The following is a 20,591-nucleotide window of genomic DNA, read 5'->3' on the forward strand; positions in this document are numbered from 1 at the left end:
GTGGGAAGGGGAGAGCTGGGGCTGCACTTGGGGTGGGCTGTGGCAGTGCTGGGAAGGGGGCTATGGGGGGAGCTAGAGCAAATTTTGGGGTGGCTGCAGCCCCCGCATGTAGACCCCCTCCCAGCACCGCCACTGCCTGCTCCAAGTGCAGCCTGGCCCAGCCCTGGCCCTAGCCCACAGCGGCAGTCTGCCCTGCCCCACCCTGAGCAGATCTGGGGGCACACGCCTCCCCCCCACTCCCCCGTGCCCTCCTGGGGTGCGCACAGCAGTGGAAGCTGTAGCCCCTCCCCATGCCTGCTGGGCAAGCCACAGCTCCATCCTGTGCTCTGCCCCATCCCAGCTGGGCTGTGCCTGCCCCACCCCTTCTCTCACCATGGGGGACCTTGATCTGCACCCCTCCCCTTCTACTACAACAGACTTACCAGCTGGATGCAGCTCTCTAAGCTGCCAGGCTGTGCTCCTCACCACCTACATGCTGTGCTGTGGCTGCATGCATGCACAGGGCATTTATCGGCCGATTTCCAATACAGTCAATTTTCTTTATATCATTGCAATCCAATATCGGACTGATGCATCAGTGCACCTCTAATAGAAAGCCCTATTGCTGTATTATCTGTGCTTACCTTCTGCAGCAATGCAAAATCCAGACCTTTCACCAAGTGAGTGTGCTCCATGTCACCACCCAAGAACTTGGACTCCTGGATCAACTGTCTTCTCTTCTCTGCAGCTGATTTATCCCTATGCAATAAAAAGGGAGCACATTGTGTATGACCAACTCTAGGCTACACCTTGATGGGCAATGAATGGACACAAGCTCACTTACGCTTCTGCAGTGGGTCCCACTGCCCTGTAGTTGGCAGTTGTACTAATCAGCTCAGTTTCTTCATAGTCTTTGTTAACACCATCTCTTCTCTCCTTTGCTCGATCCCTGTATTTCTCAGCCAACTCCCTCTCTCGTTCAATCTCTTGTTGACGCAGCTTCGCATAATAGCTAGGGTGGGAAAAGGGTTAGGTCGTTGAGCTATTGGGTTATACTTGCGAGATGCTGGCTAATGTTGCCAACAGCCATTCATATAGCACTGCATGTCACCCCCCATCGTTTATTCAAATCTTCAGCCAGGCTTTTAGCTTCTTGCAACTCTTTTTCCATTATTCCCCCAAGGTCACAGATCTCCAAGCTCCAATAAGCATGGAATACTGCTCTCTGCCTTTGGCCACAGCACCCCATCCTCAAACACTTGTACTGTGCTCCTCTTGTTACCCCAACACCATTCAGAAAACAAACAAAAACAAACAAACAAAACATGTTTATAAAACCTTGCTCAAACTGCTGCAGTCTCCCCTAGACAAGGTCTCCCTCCACTCCTCTGCTTTTCAGGGACTGGCCTTGATTGTCCCTTTTCATATTTGCTTTGTTATAAGTGCAAAAACTGTCTCAGCAGCTTCTGTTATCCAGGACAGCCTTCCTGCATCAGACTGCTCCATTCAGGTCATCACTTCTCAGTGGAAAACAAAGACCATCTTTCTTGCCTAACCCTCTTTGTATACTTACTCCTAATGTATTTAGGTACACAGCTAGTGTGGAAGGCGACAGATATCTAGTTAGATACTGTAGAAAAACAGTAACTGAAGAACCCACTCTACACTGCCCCATGTACACATGCCACAGTAGAGACATCTGCAGTACTTGAAGTGAAATGCTGAACAGGCAAGATATCCTATTTGCTTCCTAATTACCATCAAAGAGGGGAGTTACCTCAGGTGCTCCCTCTTTTCTAGTATCCTTCTTGGGACAATCTACGCAATCTCTGATACCATCCTACTGCACTCCGCAATTCCTATGATGGGGGTTGTGAAAGGTTACAACCACTATCAAAAATACTTCTAATACAAATGGTCCTTTTCCTTCATTCCAGAACCCACTGATATTCCAGACCAGTAAGGGTCACTTTCTGATGCACTGCTTGGGAAGTGGATAGCTGATGGGCGCAGGGGGCTTCTGAGACATTGCTTTCCCAATTTACCTTTTCTTCTTTCTTCTGCGAGCAGCTGGATCTTCATCTTCATTGTACTCCCGGGGCATCCTGGAGAGGCAAAAACATACATACACATCACAAACTGCAGAGGTGCACAAGACAGGAGCAGGAGGAACTAAAGGCAACAAGCCACACAGGGAACTCAGAGCTAGCACCAACATACCCAGAAACCAAATACATTCAGAATAGGGCCCTTAGACTTTCTGCCCAGGTGTGTATCTAGTTTAACTGAACTAACAGGGAGGCAGAAACAGAATCCGAAAATCTTTAAAATGAGAACTGGAACTGAATGTATAAGTTGTCCAAGACCAATGAGCTCATATTGGGTCAAAGAGCAAAGTAAAGGGGTACACAAATCTACTTACTCATGGTGACGAGATTTGGAGGGTGGTGCAGATGTTGGCGCAGCCCGCGGGGTCATGAGAAGCTTTCGAAAGTCTTCATTGGTCAGCTTGGACCTAGAAGAAATGTAGCTTGTTGCAGCAGTGACAACATACTATTTTTTCCAACATCATAACTCTTTTTCCTTGATGAATTTTACCTTCCCTGAACCTGAAAACAGGACAATAATTAACTGGAGCATCTCAATCTGAATACTGCGTTCCCAGTAGATTATGGCACAGCTGCCTGCACTGGATTACACACATAATCAAGTTCAAATTGGAAATATGACAAAAGTTTTTAACAGAGGACTACCAACCACTGAAAAAGAGCCTACGGATGAGGTTGGTGCTCCGTTCCTTTGTTGTCCTTAGACCAAAATTGGATCCTAAAGATACGTTGCAATTCAGCTAACCGGTATTAGGTGTGATAATCACTGGCACTTTTTGGCCTATGCTATACAGCAGGTCAGAGTAAAGGTTCATAAAGGTCTCCCCTTTTGATCTTGAAATCTATTACCTGTTGCTAATTTTTTTTCTGTAGCAATAAAACTCTCAAAATCCTACCTTTCCACAGGACAAATTATTCTAAACTTTCCCTCCAAAGAGAAAGACACCAAAACTCATATACTCACTGGTTGAAGGTGTGGGAGTCATCCACATCATGGCCATCTGGGGCCAGAGGGTTGGAGAACGGCTCATCTAGGAGAAAGAAACACAGAACTGAGCCTTTCAACCTGAACACCGTGCTCCCAAGCCCACCCCTACGCCTGCTGGGGAAGTTTGTAAGCACCAAACTAGAGAGCGATAACATAGGAATTCAGTCAACGGCAAACAGAGAATAGCAACACTTTTTGTTGGCCAAAGTAAACGAGTATGTGCTGCTCCACGTACATGTGGCAGCTAGTCCCTGCACAGAACGTACAGAACTGGTACTCGTTTTACTCCAGGTAGTCACTAGCCAACAGCAACCTGCACTGACCCCATGTTCTTGCAGCTTCAAGTCCATATGAAAATGCTCGGGAATAATTTGCAGTTGTTTTCAGAAAACAAGCTGCTTTTAGGGCGAACAGCGCAGCAGCAGAGCAGCAGATCAGGCAGGAGAGGGGGTCGGGCTGCTCTGTGGTGGGGCTGCCAAGGTGGGTCCCCACAGGGGAGCACGCACACACAGACACGCAGACAAACAGACAGACACACACGCGTACACACAGACAGACACACACAGACACAGACACACACGTCACGGCCCCCGGTACGCGTAGGGCAGGTTAGTGGCAAACCCAGAGCCGCCGCCGTCACCGGCCCGGAGCCCCGCGCACCCTAGGCGCAGGCCGCTGCCGGAGCCGGGGCCGCCGCGCTGTGGCTAAGCTCCCAGCCGGGGGCCCGCAGCGCCTCGGCCGCGGGGGCGGGGACGGGGACGGGCCCGCGCCGCCGCCGACACTCACTGTCCCGCTCCGGCATCTCGACCCGCGCGGCTGCGACAACACAACACCTGAGAGCTGGAGTTACCCCTTCCCACCATGCACCGCGCCCACCACTACCCACAATGCAGCGCTCTAGGGCATCCTGGGTAGCTGTCTTCGGATTGGCTAAGGAGGTTCTCAAAGCGCGGCTCGATTGGCTGGAGCCCCTGTGACACGGCGCGTCTTCCAGACTTGCGGGGCACAGGATTGGCTGGCGGTGTGCTGCGAAGATGGCGGCTGCAGCTGCAGCGGTTCGGGGTATCGGGGGCAGCCTGGGCCGGAGCCTCAAGGAGATTCGGATCCACCTGTGCCAGCGCTCGCCAGGCAGCCAGGGCGCCAGGTGAGGGCCCCGGCCCGCCGTGACGCCCCTGGGCGCGGACTCCTGCCGGAACGGCCCTTCCTTGTTCCTGCGTCGCTGCCCCGCCGTGCTCGGCGCTGCACCCCGAGGCGGAGGAGCGGCCCTGCTCCGGCCAGAGACGCGGGGGCGGGCAGCGGGAGACCACCAGGGGCCGCGTGAAAGAGCCCCGCGGGGAAGGGGGTTGTGCTTGAGCCGCTGCTGGAAATGGTTTCTCTTGGACTCTCCTGGATGTGCTCCCTCCTGGGGTGGTCATTGCAGGCTTCCCTCACTGCCCTTCAGGGTGCCCTGGTGTCCGTTTTGCTGGCAGCTTCTCCAGCTCCTGCTTCCCCCAGCACATAGTCAAGGCTGGGCCCCTAGATATTGCTGTGTGAGGTCAGGCCAGTGTTCATTTGACTCTAATATTTATTCTCTGACAGCAGCACATATGGGAGAGCCAGGCTGGGCAGGTGGGCTTATGCAGAAAAAGATGTAAGAACTCTAAAGTGATGAATATGGAGAAACCTACTCATGAGTTAGTTTCTTCTGAACTCCCTTTGGGACAAGTGATAGTGAGAGCCTGGTGTGTAGTATGGTCCCAGGGACTAGACACACTCACTTGAATTCTCTTCTAGGGAGCTTATGGGGTTTCTTTCCCTGGAACTAGCTGAGAGTGAGCCAGAGTACATTTCATAATTGAAAAGCCCCCATAATACTTACTTGTGCTGCAGTTTTGTTTGATTGGATGTTACGGGAGTGACTGTTTGGACAGTGTGTCTTCAGCACAGCCCTTCTGAATTATAGGGTAATCTAATAAAGGTTGTAAATGGATATCTCTCATTTGACACTGGCCTCGTTTGTCCTGATGTTTGACCTGGATCAAAACGGGTATGGTGCAATCATTTACATGATGCCCTTTCAGGCTGCGTTGCTGCTGCTGCTCTGCCAGACAAGAATGTACAGCCTAGCTGGCTTGCCCTGGGTGGGCAAAAAAGCAGAGTAACCTTACAGGTGCATGCAGCCATGTCCTGGGGAAAAAGTGTTGGCACACTTTATCCTGCATAGTTCAGAGAGATTGGATCCTGGGGTGCGGGGAAGGCTTTTTCCTGGGACAAAAGCGTAATTACTGTACAACTGTGCAAATTGTCTGTCATCCTAACATCTATTCCCAGCCCTTAGATTCTGAATGTGTTGACTCTTGCTTTGCTTTGTTAGGCTTGCCATTAAAGTGGGCAACGTTTCTAGTGACACTAATTCAGCTAATGGGTTTGAGCATTAAGAATGACTGGGCTTTCTAGTGTTTCATTTTTTTTAATGCCTAAAGCCTATAAACTTGTAAGTTTCCTATAAGCTATAACAAAATGGTATGTTAACTGAGAGAGTTAGCAAAAGTGATAAGGCTTGGTATGAATTTAGCTGAGAGTCCGGTCTATATGCTGTGGCCTGGTCTCAGTGTCCTGTAATGTTCCATGATGGTGGTCAGTGATGTATAAGACCCTCTTGGGCAGTGTGACTTGAAGCAGTGGAGTGAGATAACAGTTGTTTTGAGCCTGCTCCCTTTGACAGCTTCCCCCAGCAGGAGGAAGACTAATAAAAAATATTCCTCTGCACTTCTCTCTTGCAGCTAGATTCCCTCTGCATGCCAGAGGAACTTCCTGTACTGTGATAGGTGACACTTGTCTCTGCCTGAGGTGAAAGGACAATATTGATGTTATGACATTTGTCTGTCTGAACACACAGGAGATAAGAGATCCCTTGTAACCTTTTGCATTTATTTTGCTACCCTCCAAAACCTTGCACAGCCCTGATGCTACCAGATGAGCACTTTGATTTAGGTGAGAGGGAGTAGAGCTGAGGAACATATTTTCATTACTGTAACTTCTATGGGGAATAGGACAGCCTCTCCCTCTGAATGCTTCAGAGTTTGCTTTAGAAGGACTGAGTGCATGTGGAGCTTTTGAGGCCTTAAGAATTAAATATATTTTAAATCTCTCTCGCAGTAGCTATGGTTGGCAATGATATTGGGATTTAATTTGTTCTCTTTTTGCAGAGACTTCATTGACCAGCATTATGTGACTCTGAAGAAAGCAAATCCAGATTTCCCCATCCTAATCCGGGAATGCTTAGAGGTGAAGCCTAAACTCTGGGCTCGATATGGTGAGTTGGGAGCCTGCAGCACCCTATCAGTATCATGGCCCTTTTGTTTTGAAGGTTAGCCTCTTGTTTCATGTACTACCTTCAGAAAAAGCTCACACGAGCAATTGTGGCACTATACACTTGGTGTCTGTATTAAACCACAAACTCATCAAGTGGATTGCTTTTAATACAGAGAAGGGTGACTATATACATTGCACACAAGGGAATGGATTCAGGATGAGGCTGTGGGGCCTACTCAGTTTGAGAAATAAGAAAGCAAGACAGCAAATCAAAACAAGAGCCTGATTTATGAAAGGATAAGAGATTAAGGAGTTAAAGTATGTTGCAGCTGCGATTAGTTTAGGAATTATGTAGTTGGATGATCACCTGTCTGGGGTCTTGTGAACCCAGCATTCATTCCTGCCTGTGGCAGGGGGTCAGGCTAGATGATCTGTTCAGGTCCTTCCTGACCCTAGCTACTATGAAATGATGTGAAGCAAGGATTTGGGGGTGGGGGGAAATATGTTTATTCCAACCAGGCAGTGGGTCCAGTTCAACTTAGACAAGCTTTCAAATTCAAGACATTCTTCATGAGGTCATAAGGAGTTAAGACATTTAAATTTACCATGATGGTGATAAGTCCAAATAGTTCTGAATGCTAGCATTAGTGTGCAGTGTGCTTAAGTCTTTGATTGAAGTTAATTTTTCCCTTTGAATATTTCTGTCTGATATGGGTGTCTACTAAGCTGAGATCCCTGTAACAGATGCATGTGTCTTGTTTTGTTATGTTCTGTACTATTTTCTTTTGTTCTCTTTAGTCTTACTTTGTACTGTGTTCTGCTGGGTTTTTTCACTTATTCTTTGCTGAAAAAATCCTTAAACATCCTTAGAATTGGCATATGGAACGAATTATGGAGGCAAGTAGTGCAGCAAGAACCAAGCAGGAGAGTTACAATACAACCAGCAGGGGGCACACCAGAAAATCTTTCAGACAGCTTTTCCTCAAGCACTTCCCAGGATTTTGAGATGAATGAAATAAGACCAGGCTGTTTTGCCCCTGGCAGAGCAGCGCCTCTGACAGACTAGGAGCCTTGCTCATGGAGCTAGCAAGTGAGGCTATCTTTCTGAATAGTCTCTTTCAAGGGACAAACAGTACAGAACGCAGGTAAGCAAAAACAATAGGACAGAACTATGTGAACACCGAGGAGGAGGAAGACCATTTATAGCTAGGAAGTGGAGAGGCCAAAACTTGAGAAAAGGAAGGGGAAAAGCCTTATGACATGCCATATTTGTGAGACCGACTAGTACACTCCAGATCTGCAATAGAGAATAAACTACACTGAGGCTAGGGAGGGAAAAGAATGAGGTGGTTCTTCTGGATGTTGCTAATTCTCTCTTTTCCCCCCAGAGTTTGGCAGGGAAAAGTGCGTGCCCCTGAACAACCTGAATGTGGACCAAGTTGCCCAGGCCCTGGAGAACATTGTTAAAAGCAAGGCATGAATACAAAGAATTAAGCCTGCATGTGCTGGAGCCTTTGCTCAAACGGGCTAACAAAGAATATGTTCTATCTGTCATTGTAACTTATTCACTGCATATAAAGCATATTGTAAGATGCATGCTTTTAATAGAGATGCTGTGCTGGAAGGTATCTTGTAATCTGTGCCCCTTACTAGAGGGACTAAGTCTGTGGTGATTCAGTGATGACCTGTTTGAGGAAGGAGACCTTTTCCTCCTGGTCAACTGAGACTGTTCTGGTCCTTGCCTAAGCAGCCATGTGAGCAGAACAGCTTCCTGTAGTGGCAGGCAGGAGGTACTTAAGGATAAGGGGAAAGCTTCTCATTAATACTAAGCTATCCTCTAGTAGTGAGTGTGCTAGGCTGCGTAATCTCAAATTCCAATACAATGAACCTTACCAATAATGCTTAGTTATGACACCCTTTGCCTAGGTACCACTTACTGATCTCCCAGCTAGTTGTCTGTAAGATCACTCAAGTTTTCAGATTGATACTTTATCAGAAAATAGCCAGTGCACTTGGCTCATAATATGAAAGTAGGACATCATAAAATGGTTTATTAAACTCCAAAATATTTATCAATATACAAAACTGGTGGGTGATTAATAGGAAAAGTAACTAGTGTAGAGGCAGTAGCCTCTAGGGGAGAGAAGATGGTACAGCAGCTGAAGAAACCAAGGAACAGGGTGAGGCTGCAGTTGGCTGGGTAGCCAAGTTCATGAGTGCTCTTACTCGTTCCTGAAGCTCTGGGTGGTGCTGATGCTGTTCCAGGGCCTGCAGTCCTGCTTGGGTGAAAAAGTCAGCAGCAGCCTGTTCCAGAAGAGGACAGTAAATTAAGAGCTAGCCCAGACTGGGAGCTGTCCCAAAGGCTTCTGTATAGCCCATGTGAACTGTACTGCCTTGGATCTTGAATAAAACTCAACTCATCCTACCAGCTCTTGGGAATGAGGTTTAAGGGTTAGTTAAATTTATAATATGCCTGCTACAACAATATCCAGGTGCAATGCTCAGATTAGTCAAGGTAGTTTAACTGTCTCATATTGCCGTGGTAAACCCATGGAACTTGAACTTTCCTGGTTCTGGGTGGTGGCAAAAGAACAGAAGTTTCCCTGGACTGTATTTTCAGTACAGGTGAGCCTAAGTCAGCAGGTGTCACCAGCCCCTTGCCCTACAACATTCTTTGCTTCATTGTTCTGTGTTTGGTGAAGTTAAACACACTAAAGCTTTTTAAACAACACATTTGTTTGGACAACACAAGGAAAGACAACCAAGCTGTACCTCTGGCCAATGCAGGAAGAGGAGATGCAGCAGCTCAAGGCACTGGCCTGCCACTTCAGCATCAGAGAGGGTGAGGATACTGATCAGCGAAGAAAGCACAGCCTTCTGGTGTAGCTGTTGGCAGTAGGCGCAGCCCTTCTCAGCTATGTTGCACAACACTGTTAGAACCTACAAAGAGATGACATAAGTATGCTAAGCTGCACCACTCCACAACTGCCACCCAGGTGACACTGAAGTAACTATGGCTGGTTATGCTGGCTGTAAACAACCATCTGTAACAAGGCTGTCCAATTAGCCTGCTAGGAGTAGTGTGCAACCCACAAACAGTTAGCATGTGACCTGCAGGCACTGACAACCACTACTCCCACTCCTGTGCAGCAGGAGAAGGCCCAGAGTACATACATGTGTTGCCAGCCTGTGAAGTGGAGGACAAGGGGGCTGTGTGCTGCGGGTGCAGCAGGGGTGGGGGGGAATCTGCATGCCACTGGCACAGCCCAAAATGCAGAGGGGCTTATATTGCTGGCACAGCCTGCACAGCAGGAGGGGATCCTGGAGGGATTACCCCTGCAACATGTAGCTTGTGTGGTGTCTGTCCCTTGGCTGCAAAGTTGAGCTATAACATTCTTGTACTTCAAACTCTACATTTCCTACACTTCTATCTGCCAAAGACTGGTGCAGGCTGGGCAACATGGCTCCTATCAACAAAGAGGGAGAAGCAGGAAATAGTCTCAGGCACTGTCCAATTTCCCTGTCCCCCAGGCTCCCTGACTGGATTCAACAGAGGGAAATTGCATCACCATTTGTGGGCATGTTTACAGCATATTCCTCTAGAGCTGTCTGCATGGCACTTGGGCAGGCAGCCCAAGGGAAGACTTGAGCAGGAGATAGTTCTGATACAGTAAATCTGGTGTCTGCTTACCACAGATGCCTGTTATTGATGTCTGTTGTTTCCCTGTGTCCTCCCTCCCTAACCATGCTGCAGCTCTAGAACCTTTTAGAGATTATTAGAAACCATTTCATGCAGACTGCTCTTGAATTTGCTCCTTCCCCAGCAGTGCACTAGAAGCACTGGCTCCTGTTCTGCTCTCAGCTGATTTGCACTACAGTGGGTGCATCTACACATGCATATTAATACACAGGAATAAGTTCTGGCACATATTGCGCTGGAGTTTATTGCTCCCAGGTGCTGCATTTACACATGTGCCTGCTCCCAGATGCTGCATTTACACGTGCCCAGGAATGCAGCATGTTGAGCTGGGTTGGAGCAGCCCTGGCTGGCAGGGAACTGTAGGGGGGAGGAGGGAGAGTGTCATCCTGCCAGCCAGGCGCTGCTCTGACCTGACTCAGTGTACTGTGGAGGGACTGGCTGGGGCACAAGGGTGCTCCAGTGCAGAACTAGCCGACAGGCAGCCCCCTGACTGAAGCACCCTTGTGCCTCAGCCAGCTGGGTCAGTGTCTACACAAGATTGCTGCACATGAAAAGTCCACAGCAGGATAGTACTTGTACTTGCAGGTATTACTTTGCTGCAGAGTTTTAGTTTCATGTACCCTAATAGAGCTGCACGTGTAGATGCTGAAATGTTTACTGCAAAACTAATCAGGCAAGCAGCTTTGCAGTAAATGTCTCACTTAGACATGCACAATAAGTGTTATTCCTTTTACTAATTGAAGATTAGAGCATCTGGTTGGTCCCTGCTAATTTTGGGGAAGTCTGCCTGATGCAGTCAGCTGGGACAGCCTCCTTTTAGAGAAAGAAGGTACTGGGCATATCATATTATCCACACCAAATAGTCATGCTAGAAAGCTTAGAACCTGAACAGTCAGGCAAGCAGTTGCATCAATGCAGCTCCTCCCATGACCCAAGGAAGAGAGTGATTAATAATTCATCCTTCCTGGGCAGCAGAGAGCCTCCAAGGACAGGAGATATCAGATGTCTAAAGAGAGTCTAACAACTAGTGTCAGAGGTGTGCCTTTAAAAAGAAAAAAGACGGAGAAAAATTAACCAGCTGAAGAGTGTGACACTGACCCCAACCTTGATGTCAGACCACTAAAATGTCTAATCCAAACATAACATGCAGAATCAGACAACAGAAGCACTGAGTGTTCCTACACTATACTTGTCTCCTGGCTTGACTCAACCCCTGGTACAAAGGCACACAGAGGCAACAGTCTATAATTGCATTCCCAGACCACTAGTAATTCGACATTCGCCAAAGAAAACTATTTTCTATGTTGTGAAAGATGCCCTACCAGCAAAGCCACCATCCGGGAACAGGGCAAGAGCTGCAGGAGAGCTGGAATAAGGTCCAGGGTAAGCATAGCAGAGCAGAAGAAAGGTTCATCAGCTAAGAGAAAAGAGAAAGGTATTAACAAAACCTGATACATATATTTTTAAGTTTCTGTATTCCAAGCCAAATTGGCCAAATCAATTCCAAATCCATGTGTTAGTCCAGAACCATAAGTGGCCCTACTACTGGCAAACATCCTCCACCCCCACTTGGGACTTCAGATGTCCCCAAATTCTTTAGTGGGCATCCTACTTGCAGGCCCAAGCCCAGAGGCTTGGGGTTTGGATGCTCCAAAGAGTTTCGCTTGCCCTTAACCATAAGGCCCTAGGAGTAAGCTAGGGAGGAGTCTCCCATTTTCATAAAGTGGGTATAAAGCCAAGGTTAACTACACATTACCTACACAGGTACTATCCCATGCCAGCAGAGCAGTCTTTCCTGGGTGCAACTAGGAAGCCACTGTGGTGATCACGGTATTTTCCCTAGGTAAGCATAGACTATGCTTGATCTGAGCCCACAAGAGGCCAAGAATCGATTCACAAAACCTGAATATGATGCTGGCATGACTCAAATAGAGCTTTCACCAAACGAGTCAGGAGAGGGGAAGGAATGCTGCACACAAACGAATGCTCATTGCATAGGTTGAGGCATGTTGTGACGGTATCAGCCTCAGAATAACTGAGCTTACAAGATATAAATAAGAAAACTTAGCAATTGCCAGTGACACCCCTCATCAAGCATAGCAAAGAACCTGTCAGAGGCAGAAACTCTTAGGCTTAAGGAAAAGAGCTTGATCTAGGGAACAGGTGAGGCTGGAGCGAGCTAATGGCTGTTCTGTCCAGGAGTGCTTTAAACTACTATATTTCCCTAAAAGAGACCCCAGCACCAGCTTCATGCATGTGACTAGTCCTAGTTTAAAGGCCACTTGCAGTATCACAGGTTCCGATTCAAGGTCTCTTTGAAGCTTTATTCCTTTTGAGGTTGTAAAAATGTGAATCTCAAGACTGATTTGGAGCAAATCCAAGGAACTCCCATTATTAGTTATGCCAGCAGGGTTTTTTGCTGACAAGTGCAGGAGCTTTCCTGTTAGGCTGGGTGACCACCCATAGTGCAGGAGAAATTCACCTGTGAGGTTGTTGAGAAGCCAGAGACACTCCTGTACGATGAACAGGTGGTGGTTAAGAAAATACTGCATGAAGGTAAACAAGGCCACAAGCAAGCGCTCATCCTGGACCTGCATGTTACAACCTTCCATCTCCTCGGCAAGTAGGTTACTGAGACACCGCAGCACAGGGCAGATCAGCTGAAACAGTGAGAAAAACAGCAATGATGATCAAGTAGCTGTACCCCTCCTACAGTAATGCTTCAGACAGCAGAGCCCACTGGGTGACTCTGCCAACCAACCAGTGACCTCTCCACCTTTCTACTTACCAACTCCAAGCCATCAGCAACTGCTTTTGATACCATGGAAGCAAGTTCCAACAAAAGCAGCACCAAGGTGGACATGATGCCTTGGGATATTAACAAGGCATTATTCACGCAGCTGCAAAGGGAGGGAATATTACAGAGAATTAAATGAGAAAACACAGAACCTAGTAAACTCCAGATCACCCTATCCACCTTCCAGTATTGTTGCCTTCTCCGGCTTGACTGCAGCTCTAGCAAAAAACACGGGGTTCAAATTGTTTCCACTCTCTAAAGTCACAAACAACTTTGAGTTGTGCTCACAGGGTCGCTCTATAGGGTAGCTCACCTCTGGGTAGAGTGTTGCTGGGACATATCAATCCCCAGAAAACAATGTTTTAGCAAATTCAGGGCATGAAAAAGAGAAGGTTAGAGATTAAACTGTTTGAGGATGTTCATTCTGCAGACTGGTACCCATAGCATACATCCATTCACCCCCATCCTTTTGTGCATGCCTTCTTCCTCTAAGCCTGGGAAGCTGTCAGAGATACCCCAGAAGCAGCTGTGTGACACTGCAGCATAAGATTACACAGTCCAAAAAGGAAGGCCTCATCTCAAACCAATCCCAAGCAACAGACTGAAGAAAACAGTGGCACAAAGTTGATATGAGCCTTTTCTGGCCATCTGGACCACACAGCCACACAGGCGGGGCAGAATAACAGGATGAAAAAGCTTGGAGAGTCACTAGCCTAGGAAAAGTCTTCAGTTTAGACAGAGTCAGTAATAGGAGATTGCAAATGGCCTCAGCACAAGTGACAGGGATTACAGTTAACAAGTCCCATCGAAACTGGATGTAGCCAGATAAGCATATAAGGGAAAAATCCATAAGTCAGTTCTCCCCTAGAGATCTGCCCAAGGGGATGAAAGAAAGAGCATTACACAGAGTGACCCTGTCTCTAAGCTAAAGCACTCAGCACAGAGTAAACCAAAGCAATACTAAGGATCAGCTCTTTCTAGTGTTAATCTCACAGATAGGACCTTCACCCATGCCTGTGTATCTGGGTGCCCTTCCAGCTTTAGAGAGGTCCAAACCCGTAATAATGTGTTTACCTACAAACAACATAATGCAGACACCAAGCAAATTCCACGGCGACTCCCATACCCAACTCCAGGTTGGAACAAACCAGTTGAAGCATATGCTGGGGGAGAGCAGAGTCCAGAACCAAGCTAAGGACAGAATTCAGAGAAATATGGATTTTTGTTAAAGGGGGATTAAACAGGAGGACAAGCAACACTATCTCCATTGTGGAAAATTCAGCCTGAACTGCAGGACAAGGGATAACCACACACACCCCCAGCACTCCCCAGATTTTGTTAGGGGTCTGCTCTGAGATATCAATGTTATTGAGACACATGATGCTTCATGATCCCTGGTATTCAGCCACAAGCTTCATCTTCACATGAGAGAAGGGAGTTCTGCTTACGGTATGATCTCGATGGAAGCTTCTTTGGCCTGCAGGAGTTGCGACAGGACATAGCCCAGGCCTTCCAGCACTGCCTCGTGTGGGGACTGAAATCAAAGAGTATAGTGCTAACTCTCTGAAACAAACCCAATAAGAGTCAGATACTGCATCCACTTTACAAGAGAAAGGGGACAAGACGGTACATATAAAACAGCTTTAATGTAATGCAGAGGAGGGGAGAGGTTGTATTTGATTTCACTGGAGCTTGAAATGTGTCAAGCCACTGCCAAGAGCCTTCAGTACTCTAGGAAATCTCTCATGGCAGAAATGTTCTATACTCATCTGCAGATAAGAGACTGAGAGGGTCCTGGTAAGGAACAGCACAAATCCCAGACAGTTACTCTTGAAATGCAAGCCTAGCAACTTAAAATCATAACAGTTCCAAGGTGCACCCCACTTGCATCACAGGAAGACATTTTTTGCAAATGGCCTGTGTGAAGGAGTTTCTCTGCCATTCAAACAAGCTATTCATGACTACAGCAACTTACTACACAGGGAATACACCTTTCTGCTTGGCAGGACATGTGAAGAGGTAGCAGAGGAAGAATCTGGGATGGGGCAGCTGGGTCACTCACCTGGATACAAGAGGCCAGTGCTGAAATAATGCCCTGAGGTAGAAGCTGCTTCCTCACTGCTTCACTCTCCACTACCAAGTTCCCTAGTGTGTACAAACACAGCTCCTGAAAGACACATGTGAGAAAACATATCTCCTATCCCTATGTGCCACCAGGGCCCCAGCCCAACCTGGTGAAAGGGGCCCCACTAGCAACAGAGATATTCTCTGTAGAGCAGAAAACAGCAACCAGAACCTTGAGATGCCTGTATGCTGACCCTAAGGCAAAAGAGATATGGTCTCCAGATGGATAAGCAGGCAAAGAAACTAATGCCAACTAAAAACTTCACTGATCGCAGCTTCCCCTGCTTATGCAGGAAGTCGTGGCTAGCTGAGGGCCATACTAGCAGCATGTCGGGGACCTAAGACTTATTAAAAACTGTAGCAACCTTCATCTCCAACATAGGAATGTAGGAGCTGTCAGACTGGGTCAGATTCAAGCTCTAAAACAAGTCTCCTATCTCTGAATAGCCAGAACCAGATGCTTCAAAGGAAACATGAAAGAGCCTCACAACAGCAGAGCTGGGACAATTGAGCTCCCACACTAGATCTCCTCCTGATCCCCAGTAGTTGGAGACTGGCTTAAACCCTGAAGCATGAGATTGTCTTCTATCCCTTCCAAAATGCTGTTGAGAAGAGACTTCAGGAGGTCACATTGAGTCCAACCCCTGCTCAAGGCAGGATCATCCCTGACTAAACCATCCTAGACAAGTATCTGTCTAACCTAATCTTAAAATCATCCAAGGACAGAGATTCCACAACCTTGTTACAAGGCTTCTGCATTTAATGTTAGAACTCAAGGCGCTGTTGTTATCTGCATGACAGTCTATGGCTTTCATTCTTCCTGAGTTCCTGGCCTCCATGACATCCGGCAGCAGCAGATTCCACAGCCTAACTATGCAAAGTGGAAAAAATATTTTCTTTAAATCAGCTGTGAACTTGTTTCCATTACCATCCCCCTGTTTGTGTTATGACCCAGGAAGGATGGACACTCTTCAGCTAACTAAGCCAAGCCATTCACTATTTTATATGCTTTTATGTCTTTCTCTTTCTTATTTGTCTCCTCTGAGGCTGAAACTAGGTCTCTGTCATTCCTGATCTTTTCAAGGTCTCTTTGAAAAGGAGTTTCCAAGGCCCTGGTCATTTTCACCAACACTTCTGAGACCCCTCCACTTGTGCAATCTTCTTTTTGCGAAGCAGGGACTGCTGCTGCACACAGTATGAGAGATGAAGATGCACCACCCACTTACACAAAAGCATTACACACTTTCCTGTATTATCACTTATCCTGTGTCTCATTCAGCCTTACATCGTTTGTTTTTTGACTACAACTGCACACTGAGCAGAGGTCTTCACTGAGTTGTCCATAAAGATGCCCACGTCCCTTTCCCAAGTTGATAGTTAATTTTGAGTCCTACATGGTGTATGCATAGAACAGTTCTCTCCCTCCAGTGTGTATATTTTTGCATTTATTAATGTTGCTGCCCCATGCTTCAGCAAGTCCCCCACAATTTTAACTGACCAAAATCATTTTGCCTTATACACAGATTTGGCTATCAGTGTTCACCTCTCCCCATTTTCACAATACCCTGGGATGCAGAACCATGAAGGGCATTTATACATGTGCTCCAAGAGTGGGAGGTGGGGGGGTAGGGAGCGCTTTTATTACAGTGGCTCCAAGAGCCACTAATTAAAAAGCACCCAGTGTCACATGTATCAGCGTCCCCATGCTGAAAAATGGTGGGGGTGAATGAGCTTTAGTTAAAAGTGGCCCTGCCACCATTTTTCAGCATGGGGACACTGATACAAATGATGCTGGAGTCTGCTGGAGCACGGTAATTACCGTGCTTTGACGCACTGTAATTACAGGGCATCAAAGCAGCTTCGCTACACGTGCGTAGGCGCCCAAAGTGCCCAACTGTTCCTCTCTACGAGAATGAAAAATGATCATTTATTCTTGCTCTTTGTTTTCTGTCTCTTACCTAATGTGTGATGCAGGATAATATTTTCTCTCTCACCCATGGCTACTTAGAATCCTTATATTGCCCACCGCCAAAATGAAGAGCTAGCTTCAAGAATGCCATAATATCTTACAACTCTGTACTAATGCAGTGACCATGCATGGGGTCCTGCCCCTCTTCTTACCCTAGCCATATAGAAATTTCACGCTGGACTAATGTAAGCTGTATGACCAACTGCATGTCTTAGATCGCATTAACATATAACAAGTATGTATCCATGTAGCCACCAGGCATGGAGTCCTGCTTCATCTTCCAACTCTATCAAGCCATATAACAAACCTAATTTTAACATTTTCTCAGTAAAGCCTTTTGTGAACAATTTGGCCAAAAGTCTTATAGAAGTTGAAATAAATTGGACCAACAGTTCGCCACTATCCAGAATGAAGATGCCTTCCAGAGACTACACGCCATCTTATGCTGTTCCATGTTGAGCCAAGAGGCAAGGCCAGCAGTCTTATAATAGAGCACTACACACTGGGACCTGTACCTGTCTACCTCTCTGGCTCAGTACTGAAACTGAGGGCAGTTACAGGGCTGTAGTAGAGACCATTTTGGCTTGCATATGGCCAATAGCAAAGAATCAAAAGAAGCAAGAATAATAGCAAAATAAAGATTTGTATCTTACTGTGAATTCTATACTATGTCCCGAGAGGTAGGTTAGGAGATAGGAAGTTGCTGGCAAACATGCCTCAGCCACAGCAGGGTCACTGGAGTGTGAGAGTTCATGCAGACAGTGAGCTGCCTCCATCTGTACGTCAGCCAGGCTACTGGTGAACAGCCCAATTAGCACCCGCATGCTGCCCTCTAACCTGAAAAATCCAAGTACAGCACTGTTGCTTTTGCTTCCCCACACACTCCTCACACCCTACTCCCCATGAAGGGGAGGACAAAGTATCTCCCATGAAGCAGGCACTAAACCCCAGCCCAGTTCATGGCTGGCCTGGCCATTTTTTAAGTACCTTCACTTGAAAGGCCAAAGCTCTGACTTCATTGCAGTTATACTAGAATTAATTTGGCCCAATCTTTGGTTACTGATTCCATCCCTCTTCTTTTATGTTTTCTCCTCCTCCCACTTCTGCTTTTTCCTTTTTCTTGATGCCAAAGTTGCTGTTTCCAAAGTCACTTTGTCACAAGTGGGTGATGTGACATTTGCAGTACTGAGCAACCAGAGGGAAGTTGTGGGGTTGGACAATAATCCCCATAAGATATACAGAATGAAACCCCAAGCAAACCAGGGGCAATGTAGACAAGGGAGTTCAGTACCCAGCTCTCCTGGTTAAGAGGAAGGACCTTGTAGCAACCCTTTGCAGAATATTGTCCTGAAAGCTAAAGTTAAGGAGAACTAGAGCAAAGCTCTCAGCCTCCCTTTGTCAACCTAGATGGGCTAACAAGTCAGCCTGCAGCTCACAACCCACTGTGTTCCTACAGACATCTAACAGCACAGGCTTGCCTGTAAGCAGCCCAGCAGAGCACAAAGGCACCCAGGCCACAATCTCCAGAGGTCCTTGCAAGCTGTGTTCTCAATAGAACATGGAAGACATCACATAAAATAAAGATGCCTTTTTTAATGCATTTTTTAAATAAGCCACATTTTTCACCATAGCAAAGTCCCCAGCTTCACTGAGAGTAGGTTTAGATTGGACATCCGTAAGAACTACTTCACAGTTAGGGCAGCTAGGATCTGGAATCAACTTCCAAGGGAAGTGGTGCTGGCTCGTACCCTGGGGGTCTTTAAGAAGTGGCTTGATGCCTACCTGGATGGGGTCATTTGAGCCCAGTTTTCCTCCTGCCCAGGCAGGGGGTTGGACTTGAAGATCTACAAGGTCCCTTCCGACCTGACTTCTATGATTCTATGAAACATTTACAGTGACCCCTGCTATACAGGACATGTAGGCCAGGTTCATCTAAGTGGATATACAGACTGTCCTTGCAATGGTTGCTAATAGAGTGGACAAATGGTCTATGGCTAACCTGGTCCTTGATAAGTTTAAATTTGTGACAGCTGGGTGTAAACACAGAAACACAGATTGATTAACCTGACAAATTTCTGCTGTGTCTCTTTGTGCTGCAGTGCCTGTCGAAGGCAACTCAGTGATTTCTTCCGTTCCTCTGTTCCCTTCTGGGTATCTCGGAGCAGCTGCAACACCTGGCAGAAAGCAAGAAGCTGGGTGAATTTCCAACAAAGTTCCACAGTAAAAGTCTAAAGCCCCATCTTTCTCTCCAGATGTGAGGAAACTGAAGACATGATCACCTGTAGTTATTAAAAAATTCAAAGTGTGCGCTTATGTGCTATGTCTCAGGCTTATACAGCATTTGTTAATTTTTTTATAATTCAAACTGCTAAACAAGCCTAATTTATTAACAGAAAAGGAACCAAAAACCAAATATATAAGCTCTATACCTCTTGCTCTGACAGAGGATCTGTTGGGATCTCCATACCAGCTTTCCCTTCTCCATTTTGGGTATCTTCCCGCAGAAGTCTCTTGCTAATCAACTGCTGTTGCTTCCGGGCCTTTCTTAGAGCTACAAACAAAACAATCACTGATTGCAGACAACAGACCATTCCAGATCAAGACAAGTTTCCCCTGACTGAAGCAAGAGCTCTTCTGTGACTAGGAGAAGCTGCTGTTTTTCTCCTGTGTGTCAGTTACGTATAATTTAGCAAAAGACATCTAGGATAGGGGGGTTATACGTTCTTTACAAATAAATAAAAGAAGAATTTGCATACACTGGAAAGGGAGGTCTGAGTCTGGGCATACATTGAGGAGTTGCAAGTCAGGATAGCAAAGGCAGAACTGAGGCATTTGAATACATGGATGACACGGTGGAGGTAATGAAAGGCCAATTTACTGAGATGGGAAAAGAAAAGTTCAGGGATGATAGCAGAGGCAAGCTGGAGTTCTGAACCAAAACAGAAGACATGGAGGCATATTTGCAGATGTAAGAGAGAGGCATTTAGAGTTTCTGAGTCAAAGGATGCTGAAAAGAAGGCCCAGATTATCACTACCATCAAGCCATAACATAAATCAGGGGTAGCCAACCTGTGGCACAGGCAGCCTCTATGTATGGCATACGGCTAATGGGGGCGCGGACAGGCAGCACAGTGACAGATGGGGCAGGGATCAAAAACCAAAGCAGCAAATCAGGCAGGGAGCACAGGGAAGGAAGCAGAAAGCAGAGCAACAGCTTGGGCAGGGGCAGGGGATCAGAGTGGCACACCTGTTGAACAGGTGGGCCTCAAAGCAAAGAGCTAAATGTAACTGGTCCAAGTCAAACTAGAGGCAGGTAAGGAAAAGGAAGAGGGCCGGAACCTTTGGGGGCTGAGGGAGTCTTGGCAGAAAGGCCAGAGAAGGGGGTGTGATTATGCAGGTGGGGGCACCCGGCCGGCAGCGGCCCCCGTTCCCAGACTTTTCAGTGAATTTCCCCTTGAAATCCTCCGTGTCACAGGGGTGAAGGTTGTAGCCGTGTTTTAGGCAGACAAGGTTCTTTGGGTGAATCCCGCTGCCCGGGGCCGATCGGACGGGACGGGATGGGATGGGATCGGCCCGGCCCGCGGCCCCGGCAGACCCGGGGGCTGCTCCCGCCCCGCGCGCACCTGCCTCCT

General features: G+C 47.1%; 3 protein-coding genes across 11 annotated transcripts in view; 1 reads left to right on the forward strand and 2 right to left on the reverse strand.

Moving 5' to 3' along the window:
* The window catches only part of IK (IK cytokine), a 20,293-nt gene extending 16,311 nt beyond the window's left edge, over positions 1-3,982 (reverse strand). Inside the window, exons 1-6 of the mRNA XM_006034151.3 lie at positions 3,862-3,982; positions 3,052-3,118; positions 2,402-2,494; positions 2,025-2,084; positions 824-991; positions 624-738 (exon numbers count right to left, since the gene is read on the reverse strand). Of these exons, the coding sequence (XP_006034213.1) occupies positions 624-738; positions 824-991; positions 2,025-2,084; positions 2,402-2,494; positions 3,052-3,118; positions 3,862-3,877 (519 nt within the window). The 5' untranslated portion in view covers positions 3,878-3,982. The remainder of the gene's footprint in view (positions 1-623; positions 739-823; positions 992-2,024; positions 2,085-2,401; positions 2,495-3,051; positions 3,119-3,861) is intronic.
* A 79-nt stretch (positions 3,983-4,061) lies between these two features.
* NDUFA2 (NADH:ubiquinone oxidoreductase subunit A2) lies at positions 4,062-7,993 on the forward strand. Its single transcript, XM_006034150.3, has 3 exons — positions 4,062-4,219; positions 6,264-6,370; positions 7,758-7,993. The coding sequence occupies exons 1-3, from the start codon at positions 4,110-4,112 to the stop codon at positions 7,847-7,849; spliced, it is 309 nt and encodes a 102-aa protein (XP_006034212.1). The 5' UTR covers positions 4,062-4,109; the 3' UTR covers positions 7,850-7,993.
* Positions 7,994-8,394: 401 nt separating this feature from the next.
* Positions 8,395-20,375, reverse strand: TMCO6 (transmembrane and coiled-coil domains 6). Of its 9 annotated transcripts, XM_006034161.3 has the most exons (11): positions 19,389-20,375; positions 19,024-19,133; positions 17,613-17,796; positions 14,929-15,033; positions 14,315-14,400; positions 13,941-14,057; positions 12,858-12,969; positions 12,552-12,729; positions 11,392-11,486; positions 9,142-9,309; positions 8,395-8,673 (listed from the first exon to the last, which is right to left on the reverse strand). In XM_006034161.3, the coding sequence occupies exons 1-11, from the start codon at positions 19,548-19,550 to the stop codon at positions 8,503-8,505; spliced, it is 1,488 nt and encodes a 495-aa protein (XP_006034223.1). In that variant the 5' UTR covers positions 19,551-20,375; the 3' UTR covers positions 8,395-8,502. The 9 variants fall into 9 exon arrangements, with proteins under 9 accessions (XP_006034223.1, XP_014380415.2, XP_025071901.1 ...); XM_014524929.2 differs by lacking the exon at positions 13,941-14,057 and having other exon boundaries at positions 19,389-20,373; XM_025216116.1 differs by lacking the exon at positions 14,929-15,033 and having other exon boundaries at positions 19,389-20,369.
* Between the last annotated feature and the right edge of the window lie 216 nt (positions 20,376-20,591).

This window comes from Alligator sinensis, unplaced genomic scaffold (assembly GCF_000455745.1).
Source record: "Alligator sinensis unplaced genomic scaffold, ASM45574v1 scaffold14_1, whole genome shotgun sequence".
NCBI classification, from domain to species: domain Eukaryota; kingdom Metazoa; phylum Chordata; order Crocodylia; family Alligatoridae; genus Alligator; species Alligator sinensis.